This window comes from Piliocolobus tephrosceles, chromosome 16 (assembly GCF_002776525.5).
Source record: "Piliocolobus tephrosceles isolate RC106 chromosome 16, ASM277652v3, whole genome shotgun sequence".
In the NCBI taxonomy this organism is placed as follows: domain Eukaryota; kingdom Metazoa; phylum Chordata; class Mammalia; order Primates; family Cercopithecidae; genus Piliocolobus; species Piliocolobus tephrosceles.
This window is the reverse complement of record NC_045449.1, coordinates 68,471,545-68,482,659: the sequence shown is the minus strand read 5'-3', so window position 1 is coordinate 68,482,659 and position 11,115 is coordinate 68,471,545. Positions and strand designations below refer to the sequence as shown.

Genomic DNA, 11,115 nt, shown 5'->3' with positions numbered 1-11,115 from the left:
CCTTTCTAATTGGTTATTTCCTTGGGAAAAGACTGAAACAGCGATGGGGATTCGCTCACTTCTAGGCTTCCGGGATTTGGGGGGGAAAGTGAGGCTTGGGGAGAAATGTATTAAATCGCGTATACCCCGGATGCTCTGAGGGGCGGGGCTTCTACGGTTGGGCGTAGTTAAGGGCGGGTCTCTCTTTTGGGGGCGGGATTCTCTCGAGAGTAGGGGTGGAGCCGCAACGCTCTGCTTTCCCGGAGCGCGGGGGGGCGGGGTTTAGGGGGCGGGGCCTCGCTTGTGGGCGGGCCCGGGCAGGGGCGGGCTTGCACTGCGGGGCAGTAGCCAGGACCAGATCCGCTTGCAGATTGCTGTTCCCAGCCATGGCTTCGCGCTGCTGGCGCTGGTGGGGCTGGTCGGCGTGGCCTCGGACCCGGCCGCCTCCCGCCGGGAGCACCCCGAGTAGGAGCAGGGCGCCTTTGGGGCTGGATGGGAGGGCGGGGAGGCCTGCGAGAGCTGAGTAGGGGTCGGAGCCGAGCTGGGGAAGGGCTGGAGAGGGGTGAGACTGAAGGAGTGTCTTCCTGCCAGCGAGATCGCGGTAGTGTACGGGGAGGGGCGGAGATCTGTGCATGAGATGTGAGGCTTCTAGGGTGAGAGACGGAGGTCAACAAAGGTGAAAAGGAGAGACTTTGAGATCCACAGGTGTGAGACGGGGTGAATGGGGAGTGATACGGAGGTCTATGGGGCGAGAGGCGAAGTCTGAGTCGAAACAGGAATCTGTAGGAATAAGACAGGTCTATATGGGCAATATAGCGTTTTGTGGAGAGAGAGAAGGGTTAGAGGAGGGACACTGTGGGGAGACCCACGGGGGCGAGATTGGGATGATGTGGAGGCCGTTGGAAGGATGTGGGATTCTAGCCGATTGGATAGGGAATGAAGTGTTATTGGGCAGGCCATTGGCAGTGGTGTAGTAGGTTCATGGGTGAGATGTGAGGCTCTGGATGAACACACAGCCTTTGGAGGTTCAGATGAAGTAAGAGACCCTCAAATGCCACAGCCTTGAGGAACAAGAGAAGCAGGATGCAGGTGAGGGTGAAGCTTGGGAAGTTCCAGCTTCTGTTGGATATTCAGGTTGGTTTGGGACTGGGGAGAGAAGTTAATTTTGACCTTTTCCCTCTCCTCTGCCTGGCCCCAGGCTTCCGCCACCATTTATCCACACAGGAGAAGACCCTTCAGATCTGTGTGGTGGGCAGTGGCCCTGCTGGCTTCTACACAGCCCAACACCTGCTAAAGGTAAACCACTTACTCATAGTCCATCATTCACCTGCTGCTCCAGTCCTAAGGGCAAGGCTCACCCTCTTTGGGTTTTAAGAGCACTCCTGGATGCCTGATGGGGAAGGGGCTCCCAGCCATCTGGCCTGGATACTTCCCACTTGCTTCCTCACCTACACCTGAGGCTCCCCTCCCCTCATGTCCTCAGTGTGAGAGAGGGATAAAACACACATTGGTGGTGAGTGGTCAGTGGCAGGTAGTCAGCTTTGCCTCCCTGGCCAAGCACTCCAGGGGGTTTATGTAGACCTGCAAAATGACTTTGTTCTCCTTTATCTTCCCTCTTTTCTCCTCTGTCTTCACTCTGTCCCAAACATCCTGCATCTTGAGGCTACCCACCTCCTCCGCTTTCTGTAACTTTACCTGCCTTGCCATGCCCTCCTCACCCATAGCTCCAGTCCTCCATGCCATTCTATTATTTCAGCCTGCTCTCTGCACCTCTCCCTTTCCCTGTGAAGGCCAGGATCTCAAGGCTTTCAGTGTCTGCCTTGGCAGGAAGGGCCCCAAGCCAAGTCTACAGGTTATACTTGAGACTCCACATCAGACTGGGACAGAGTAGAGAAGGGATACCCAGGTTAACTGAGACATGAGACAATTGCCTAGCTTTGGAGAGGCTTGGAGTGTCCGTGGAGACAGAAGAAAGGATGAATATCTTAATTATACACACACACACACGAAATGTAGGGTGACCAACTGGCCTGGATTGCCCAGGACAAGGGACTTCAGCGCTAGCTGAAGGTTCTTGGGAAACCGGGATGAGCTGATCGCTCTGCTGAAAAGGGAGCCATGCATGCTTCCCAGGCAACACAGCTGAAAGAGCTAATTAATTACAATAATGTGGGCAGCGTGCGCCGAGGCAGGTGGGGTCAATCAGAAACTGTTTCCTGGGTTGGAAGCCCAGGTGGCTTACGCCTTAATCCCAGCACTTTGGGAGGCTGAGACAGGTGGATCACGTGAGGTCAGGAGTTTGAGACAAGCCTGGCCAACATGGTGAAACCCCCATCTCTACTAAAAATACAAAATTTGGTCACGTGTGGTGGCACATGTGTGTAGTCCCAGGTACTTAGGAGGCTGAGTCTGGAGGATCGCTTGAACCCAGGAGGTGGAGGTGACATTGAGCCACCTCCAGCCTGGGCGACAGAGAAAGACCCTGTCTCAAAAAAGAAAAGAGAGAGTGCATTTGAGCTGCATTGAAGCAGACCAAGGGCTTTGGCGAGGGCCTCCCACATGTGGGGAGTCATCCTGGAATGCAAGGCCATGGGCACGCTGCCATGTGGGAGGGAGGACAGCCTGGGCTCTGGGATGGAAATCAGGGAGCACACGGGCTGGAGAGGCCCTGAACGGCTTCGTATAAGGGACATTTTGTTAGCTGAGCCTGCAATTTTGGAAGTGGGGAGAGTAAGCCTTCTAGGCAGTGCTCTTTTTTTCGTTTTTTTTTTTTTGAGATGGAGTCTGGCTCTGTCACCCGGGCTGGGGCTCAGTGGCATAATCTCAGCTCACTTCAACCTCCACCTCCCAGGTTCAAGCGATTCTCCTGCCTCAGCCTCCAGAGTAATGGGGTTACAGGCGCACACCACCACATCCAGCTAATTTTTGTATTTTTAGTTGAGACAGGGTTTCACCATGTTGATCAGGCTGGTTTTGAACTCCTGACCTTGGCCTCCCAAAGTGCTGAGATTACAGGCGTGAGTCCCCGCGCCCGGCCAGGCAGTGTTCTTGGCACGACTGTACTCAGCTGGCAGACACGTGCATGCTTTCCTTGTGGAATGGGATGGGGAGGGGCTCAGGCCAGTTACAACCCTTGTTCTGATCCTTGGGCTGATCTTTGCCCACAGGGAGCTCCAAGCTACTGGCTGTGCTCCTAAGACAGGACCACGTGCAGCACGTTTGGGACAGTGGCACTTAGCTTGAGTCAGGCACTGAGCACAGCATCTCGTAGCATCCTCACGACAACCTGCAAAGCAGGTGTCATGCCTCTTGCTTCACAGGTAAGGATGCTAGGGCTGAGTGAGGTTGTCCAAGCTTCCACTGCGGAGCAGGGACAGCACTGGGATCTGAGCGAAGGCAGCTCCATGTGAGGCCATCCATGTTCGTCCATTCAGTAACCATTTATTGGACATAACACGTTCTGGGCACAGGCTTCACTGGGAACGTGGGGGTGAGCAGGACCTGTGCTTGAGGACCTGACATTCGAATGTCGGGGGGACAGGCGGATAATTTACAAGGTATTTTAGGGCTCTGACGGCTGTGAGCACAGAGACTGGGGTGCGGGGAGGGGGTCCATGCCCAGTCTGGAGGAAGAGATGTCCCAATTGCAGTCTGAAGGACAGTAGATGTCAGGTTGGGGGACAATGGCAGGAGTGTCCCAGGCACAGAAAACTGTGTGAACAAAGAGGAAGAGAATGGCCCTCTGGAGAAATGGCAAGTTCTGGAAGGTGTATGTGTAGTAAGGAATGAGGAGGTGAGAGCTGAGGCTGAGAGGTAGGTAGGACCCAGATCCTGGGAGGCTTGGAAGCCACTGACCAGGCTCTGGAGGCAGGTTTCTCTGGGAGGTGTCCACAGCTGCCTCCTCTTCCCCCATCAGAGTCTCCTGGGACGTCTTATCAAAATACACATTTCTGGGCCTAGCTCAGACCTAATCACACTCTGTGGCTGGGCCCAAGAGTCAGCAATGTTAAACACCCTGTAGGATTCTTGTGCCCACTGCTGAAGGTGGTTGGCTTCACTGAAGAGTTTTCAGGGTGCTGATTTCCTTCAGGATGCCCCTCTGCCTGCAGGGTAGGTCCAGGCAGGGCTGGTGGCCAGAGAGCAGTGGGGAGCTGCTGGGGTGGTAGTGAGGAAGAGGACTGGGAGGATAGGGGATTGATGGGATCAGGTGGGGGGTCAGGGAGGAGCCCCAAGTTCCAGCTTGGGCCCTGAGTGGATGGGGTCGAGGGAACAGGAGTAGAAGGGGAGCAGTTTGGGGCAAGGGGACTTGGCTTGAATCTGGATGGATTTGAGATGTCTGGGGTGGGACATCCAGGGGTCTCAGGTTTGGAGCTTGGGAAGATGTCTTGGCAGGAGAGAGAGTAGAAAGTCATCAGCAAGTTAAAGGGAATTTGGGGTTGCAGGAGGGAGTGGGTTAAATCCCCAGGGAGGAGGGGGGGCCACATCAGAAGAACCTCAGAGAATGTCCTTGTTAGCGGGGAGCAGCTAGAGGGACGCGAGGGAGGGAGGGAGGAAGGAAGGAAAGCTGGAAGATGAGGTTAGCCACGGGAGATAAGGAGTAAGAATATCCGGCAGACTTTGTTCCGGAGGTGGCCCTGGAGAGGACATCGTGACCCAGAGTGAAGGATCCGTCACAGGAAAGAATGGAAGATAAGCATAGAGAGGTCGGTTGGGTGAGGTGTTGACCTCCAGGCTGAGCAGTTTGAACTTTATGCTGTGGCACTGGGCCCCAGCGAAGATTTTTGAGCAAGGCAGTGACATACAACAACAGAATAGTAATGATAGCTCCCTCCTTGATTGAACACTCAAAGTAGGTTGCACCCCGGGCTGCCTGATTACTCATTTAACCTTGAGCAGGACGCCACAGGGCTCTTCTTTTGGACAGAGAAGAAATTTTCCCCAGGCCATAAGCCAGCTAGTGCTGGAGCTGGGATTGGCACCCAAGGCTACCTGTTTGACTCCAAGCGGGAGCGCTTTGTGGGTACAACATCATGGGACTTGAGGGAGGTGGTTTGGGTAGCCCCCTGTGGCTGGCCTGGGATGGAGAGAAGCAGGAGGTGGGGGAGGGTGGACTTGGGTGCAGGCAGGGGAGTGGAGGGGAAGAGGGGATTTGGGCAAAGGTGAGGAGGTGGGTGGGAGCCTTTGTTGTGGGTAGGGAGACTGATGGGTAGGGGCTTATGTGCCTTGAGTCCCAGTGAAGCTGGAGGCGTCATAGTGGGGACCTATGATACGATGGGGGGCTGGGCGTGTCAGCCATAGCACCCCTAACTGCTTTACTGCTAGCCGGCCTGTGGCCCAGAGTCCCACCACTCTGACCTCCTGGTGCTTCCCAGCAGCTGTGAGAGGGAGCTGTCATCCGTCCTAGTGTGCAGAGGGGGAGACTGAGACCTGGGGAGGCCCTGGGACTTGCTGGGATCATGTGGCTGGTTGGTGGCAGAGCCAGACCAGACTTGCCTGCTGGACCCCTGACCCTGTGCCTTCCACATGGCCTCTCAAGGTGCCCCGGGAAGGCAGTCAGTGTAGAACCACTGCCTGAGACTGTCTTTCTAAGACTGGGAGCAGGCCCATTTCCACCTCTCTTCCCCATGAATCCCCAGCTGTGCCCCCTCCCTGTCCTGCTGCTCCCCTTTTCCCAGAGCGTGGTCCTGGGCACTAGAGCTAAGGCATCTGTGAATTTGGGGGGTGGCCCTCAGGTCCTCAGACTGGCTGGGACCTGAGGGTCCCAAGTGTCGAAGGGTTGGAGGCCAGGGCTGTGGGTTGCGCTTGACCTGAGAAGATAAAGAAGCCACCCTGATACAATTCCAGTTGGGGAAAGCCACAGCCTCCTCAGCTGGCCACATTTCTCCCCATCTCCAAGGGCTGGCCGTCTCCTTTTTTCTTTTCTTTTTTTTTGGAGCAGAGTCTTGCTCTGTCACCCAGGCTGGAGTGCAGTTGCGCGATCTTGGTTCACTGCAAACTTTGCCTCCCAGGTTCAAGCGATTCTCCTGCCTCGGCCTCCTGAGTAGCTGGGATTACAGGTGCCCACTACCATGCCCAGCTAGTTTTTGTATTTGTAGTAGAGATGGGGTTTCACCGTGTTGGTCAGGCGGGTCTCAAATTCCTGCCCTCAGGTGATCCGCCCGCCTCGGCCTCCCAAAGTGCTGGGCTGACAGGCGCGAGCTGCTGCGAGGAGTGAGCGCTCTTTTTCCTTGCAGAGGGTGGAAATCCTGTGTTCTCAGCCCAGAGTCCTGAACTCTCCTGCTCTATCTGGGGAAGGGGAGGACCTGGGGGTCCCAGCCTCTCTCAGCCCCACCAGCTGCCACCCTGTTCCCAGCAGCACCCCCAGGCCCATGTGGACATCTACGAGAAGCAGCCCGTGCCCTTTGGCCTGGTGCGCTTTGGCGTGGCGCCTGATCACCCCGAGGTGAAGGTGGGTCTCTGTGGGCCCGGAGGCTGGGGTTTGGAGGCTTTGGTCAAGATGAGGAGGGCAGGGAGGCTCCCTGGCTGGATGACAGGACTTCATGCCGTCTGTGCCGATGCCACCCAGCTTCCGTCCTGGGGACACAGAGTGGTGAGGGTGGTGCAGACGTGGACCCTGGAGCTACCTCACCCTCTAACCCCTCCCATTCCCGGGGGACCTGGCAGAATGTCATCAACACATTTACCCAGACGGCCCACTCTGGCCGCTGTGCCTTCTGGGGCAACGTGGAGGTGGGCAGGGACGTGACGGTGCCGGAGCTGCGGGAGGCCTACCATGCTGTGGTGCTGGTGAGTGCAGCCAGGCCCTAGGTCGGGGAGGCAGGGGCTGCAGAAGGGGACTGGTGGCTGGGGGTGGAAGGCAGCAGGGGTGAGGCCAGGATGCAAGCTGCTGAGGAGAAGCTGGAAGGAGGCCACTGGGAGCTTGCGGGGGCTGCCCAGCCCATCAGTGCTAGTGTTGAGGGCTTGGGTCTCGGGCCTGCCATCTTTCATCAGAGCTACGGGGCAGAGGACCATCGGGCCCTGGAAGTTCCTGGTGAGGAGCTGCCAGGTGTGTGCTCCGCCCGGGCCTTCGTGGGCTGGTACAACGGGCTTCCTGAGAACCGGGAGGTGAGTTTGGGGAGCATGCCTGCTGCCTCTTCCTCCCCGCCCCTCAGCCTTTTAATGCCAGACCTGGGGAAAGAGGGAGCTGCCATCCAGTGGTGAGATGTGACAACATGCTGACTGAGGCGGGAGGCCAGCTGTGGAGGACCGTGGGGGAGAGCTGGGTCCAGGTAGGGGAGGAGGGACCAGAGTCGTGGACTTTACCGGTGTGGGGAAGCCCCAGGGCACAGTGGGGACCAGGCGTGAGGCACCTGCAGACTGAGATGAGCTGAGTGGAGCAAGGCCGGGAGACCCTATCAAGACCTTTCCCCTCCAGCTGGAGCCAGACTTGAGCTGTGACACAGCCGTGATTCTGGGGCAGGGGAACGTGGCTCTGGACGTGGCCCGCATCCTACTGACCCCACCTGAGCACCTGGAGGTGAGTGTTAGGTCGGGGCTGGGCGGGGTGGAGGTGGAGTCACCCTGAGGAGAGAGTGCCCTTGTCTGCAGGGTTCAGGCCTCACCTCTCCAAGCTGGACTCAGTGCCTCTGTTTCCCCGTGGTGCCCAGGCAGAGGCCCTCTGGAGGGCAGTGCCATGAGCTTCCTCTTCTACCATTTTCCCTTCACTTTCTGCCTCCAGCTAAGTGGTGTTTTTCTCTTATTCTTCAGTATGCCACAGGACCCTTGCTCACACCATCCCCTGCTTGGATCATCCCCACTCACCTCCCACCAGTTAACAGCTAAAGTTCACCTTTGAGATCTTGGCTCAGTTGTCCTTTCCACCAGAACTTCCCTGAATTGGTCCACTCCCCCGTCATGCCTCCTCCCATAGCCCCGTCTGCTTCTGTTTCACAGCCTGTTATCTCCACGGCAATTTTACACACATTGATGAGTATTTGATGAGTATCTCCCCAGCAGATCAGAAGCTCTGTGAGGGCCTGCTCCTTGTCTCTTTTGCTCACCATTGACCACCCCTGCTCCTCCAAGCTCTTCACATGGAGGGGAGCACATGGTAGAGGCCCGGTAAATACTTGTTGAATGACCGTGTGGGCCTGGTGTGCTGTTAGTTGGAGCCATTTGCAGAGTTGGCAGCAATGCTCCATCTGACCACCAGGGGGGAGCAGTGGCGCAATTTTGGGCCGCCAGCCTCCTGGCCCACGGTGGGGACATGACCAAATGGAGAGTGCCCTTTCCTGGATCAGTGTCTGATGACTCCAAGGCCTTCCTTTTGTGCCAGAGAACGGACATCACGAAGGCAGCCCTGGGTGTACTGAGACAGAGTCGAGTGAAGACAGTGTGGCTAGTGGGCCGGCGTGGACCCCTGCAAGTGGCCTTCACCATTAAGGTGCTGGGGCCAGAGTGGGAGGAGCCAGGGTTCCAAGTGGAAGGGGCCTCTCCTTAAGGAGTAGGGGTGGGGCAGAGCCCCTGGCAGTAGCTGCTGCCTGGGATGGAAGAAGGGGAGCAGCCAGGGCCCCGGGGGCCCTGTGCCTTCAGGGAGGCAGGGAGGTCTCTCCTGCCTGGGCTGGACCCTGGGGTGAGCTGAGGTGGGCTGTGTCCCGGGCCTGACCTCCTCCCCCTTCCCTGGCCCCACCTTCAAGGAGCTTCGGGAGATGATTCAGTTACCGGGAGCGCGGCCCATTTTGGATCCTGCGGATTTCTTGGGCCTCCAGGACAAGATCAAGGGTGAGGGACCCTGGCCTGGCCCCCCAAATACTAGGGGGAGGGTGGCCTAGGTCAGACAGGGACTGGGAAAGGGTGTGCAGGGGGAGGGCGGGGGCCCAGGGACAGCCTGGAGACATTCTACGTTGCCAACAGAGGTCCCCCGCCCAAGGAAGCGGCTGACAGAACTGCTGCTTCGAACAGCCACGGAGAAGCCAGGGCCGGAGGAGGCTGCCCGCCGGGCATCAGCCTCCCGTGCCTGGGGCCTCCGCTTTTTCCGAAGCCCCCAGCAGGTGCTGCCCTCACCAGATGGGCGGCGGGCAGCAGGTGTCCGCCTGGCAGTCACTAGACTGGAGGTGAGTCTCGTGTTTCCCAAAGACACCCCGTTCCCAGGCCTCTGCCACCCCAGCACCCCAGCCTGGTGTTGCCCACACTCTCCCCAACAGGGTGTCGGTGAGGCCACCCGTGCAGTGCCCACGGGAGACATGGAAGACCTCCCTTGTGGGCTGGTGCTCAGCAGCGTTGGGTATAAGAGCCGCCCTGTCGACCCAAGCGTGCCCTTTGACTCCAAGCTTGGGGTCATCCCCAATGTGGAGGGCCGGGTTATGGATGTGCCAGGTGAGAGGATGTGAGGAGGCTGGGTGCTGAATTATGGTGAGAGGCCGAGAAGCTGGTATCTCCCGGGGCCACACGTTCATTCATCTAGCAACATGCACTGAGAAGCTTCTGTCGGGCAGGCCCTCTCCAGGACCCAATACCGCCCTCCTCTTGGCCCTGAGAGAAGTTCCAGTCTAGCTAGGACACATGGGTCATATGTCGGGTCATTAAGTCATTCAACAGACATTTACTAAGGTGTGTTCTGGGCTAGGCCCTGTGCTTAGTGCTGGGATTAGAGATTAATAAGGCAACGTGTGTCCTCAGGGAGCTTCCAGCCTTACTAAGGGCCCACATACCTATCTAGTGATTAATTCACTTGGTAAACATTTACCAAGGGCCTACTGAAACTGCAGGGGAGCAAGCCTCAGCTCCTAAGCTTAGGGATCCCCTCATCTATAGAGAAACAGAGGTGTAAGGGGGTCGGCCTGGTAAACACAGGGCGAGAAGAATTCAGGGCAGTGGACCAGTGGCCACAGCGGGCTCAGCCGACAGTCTGCCGAGAGGCGTGGGGTGTCTGTGTGCATGCACATGTATAGACTGTGGGCACAGGATGGCCAGAGTGGTATCCAGCCACCTCCCTTCCTTCCCCTTTTGTTACCCCCTCTCAGGCCTCTACTGCAGCGGCTGGGTGAAGAGAGGACCTACAGGTGTCATAGCCACAACCATGACTGACAGCTTCCTCACTGGCCAGATGTTGCTGCAGGACCTGAAGGCTGGGCTGCTCCCCTCGGGCCCCAGGCCTGGCTACGCAGCCATCCAGGCCCTGCTCAGCAGCCGAGGTCTGGGCCCCGATGCTGAGGTCCTGGGAGGTGGGGTGGGTGGTCCTTCTCTGGGGCCTCACTCTTTGGGAGGGGGTTGTTCTGGGAGGGGTGAAGGAGGAGGTGTTGACAGTCTCCCCTCTGCTTCAGGGGTCCGGCCAGTCTCTTTCTCAGACTGGGAGAAGCTGGATGCCGAGGAGGTGGCCCGGGGCCAGCGCACAGGGAAGCCCAGGGAGAAGCTGGTGGATCCTCAAGAGATGCTGCGCCTGCTGGGGCACTGAGCCCAGCCCCAGCCCCAGCCCCAGCCCCAGCCCCAGCCCCTGCCCCTGGCAGGGAAGGGATGAGTGCTGGGAGGGGAAGGGCTCCATCCATCTGAGTGGGACTTTGCAACCTCTGCTGATCCCAGCCGGCTGTGGCTTGGAGGCTTGGCTGCTATTCCAGCGTCTCCTCCCTCCTAGGGAAGGTCGCCCTTGCGCCCAAGAGTTTAGCTTTCAGCAACCGAGGTAACCTTAGGGACAGGTGGAGGTGCGGGCCGACCTAACTCCTTACCCACCTCTCTACTGCTGGACTGTGGAGGGTCACCAGGTTGGGAACATGCTGGAAATAAAACAGCTGCAACCAAGAGCCATGGTTAATGGGGGACTTTTTTTGGAAGGGTTGGGGTCGGGGGTCACCTTCTGGCCGTTGCTCCCCTGCCGTCACCAGGTGGCGCTGCAGAGACGGCTCCCTGCTCCGGGGCCTTTCGGGGGCTTGATGGGGCTCGGCAGCCAGGCCTGGCATAGACACCTTTCCTTTCTCCGCTCTGCCCTGCTGTGGCCGCGGGTTCCCTGTCTTCTGTCCACACTAGGGCTGCCTGGGACCAGGACCCCCCTCCCTGGTGAGCCCTCAGTGCAATCAAAACAGAAGAGAAGAAATGGGAGCAGGGGGACTGAGCAGCAGCTTGTCCCCTGTACCTCTGGGTGCCCCAGGCGAGTCTAGCCCGGGG

General features: G+C 58.1%; 1 protein-coding gene across 4 annotated transcripts; it reads left to right on the top strand.

Annotated features, from left to right (window-relative positions):
- The first annotated feature begins 284 nt into the window (after positions 1-284).
- On the top strand, positions 285-10,754 carry FDXR (ferredoxin reductase). Of its 4 annotated transcripts, none has more exons than XM_023211867.1 (13): positions 428-444; positions 1,178-1,275; positions 3,147-3,299; positions 6,335-6,427; positions 6,643-6,765; positions 6,970-7,083; positions 7,394-7,495; positions 8,276-8,401; positions 8,655-8,739; positions 8,872-9,071; positions 9,162-9,333; positions 9,981-10,151; positions 10,281-10,754. In XM_023211867.1, the coding sequence occupies exons 3-13, from the start codon at positions 3,282-3,284 to the stop codon at positions 10,409-10,411; spliced, it is 1,335 nt and encodes a 444-aa protein (XP_023067635.1). In that variant the 5' UTR covers positions 428-444; positions 1,178-1,275; positions 3,147-3,281; the 3' UTR covers positions 10,412-10,754. The 4 variants fall into 4 exon arrangements, with proteins under 4 accessions (XP_023067633.1, XP_023067632.1, XP_023067635.1 ...); XM_023211866.2 differs by lacking the exon at positions 428-444 and adding an exon at positions 512-1,068; XM_023211865.1 differs by lacking the exon at positions 3,147-3,299 and having other exon boundaries at positions 285-444; positions 8,294-8,401.
- The last annotated feature ends 361 nt before the right edge of the window (positions 10,755-11,115 follow it).

Excerpts from the sequence above, each read along its gene's own strand:
- FDXR (XM_023211864.1), top strand. The coding sequence starts at position 366 with ATGGCTTCGCGCTGCTGGCGCTGGTGGGGCTGGTCGGCGTGGCCTCGG. Across the intron at positions 6,766-6,969 it reads CCTACCATGCTGTGGTGCTG|AGCTACGGGGCAGAGGACCA; the intron begins GTGAGTGCAGCC and ends ATCTTTCATCAG. Across the intron at positions 10,152-10,280 it reads GGCCCTGCTCAGCAGCCGAG|GGGTCCGGCCAGTCTCTTTC; the intron begins GTCTGGGCCCCG and ends CCTCTGCTTCAG.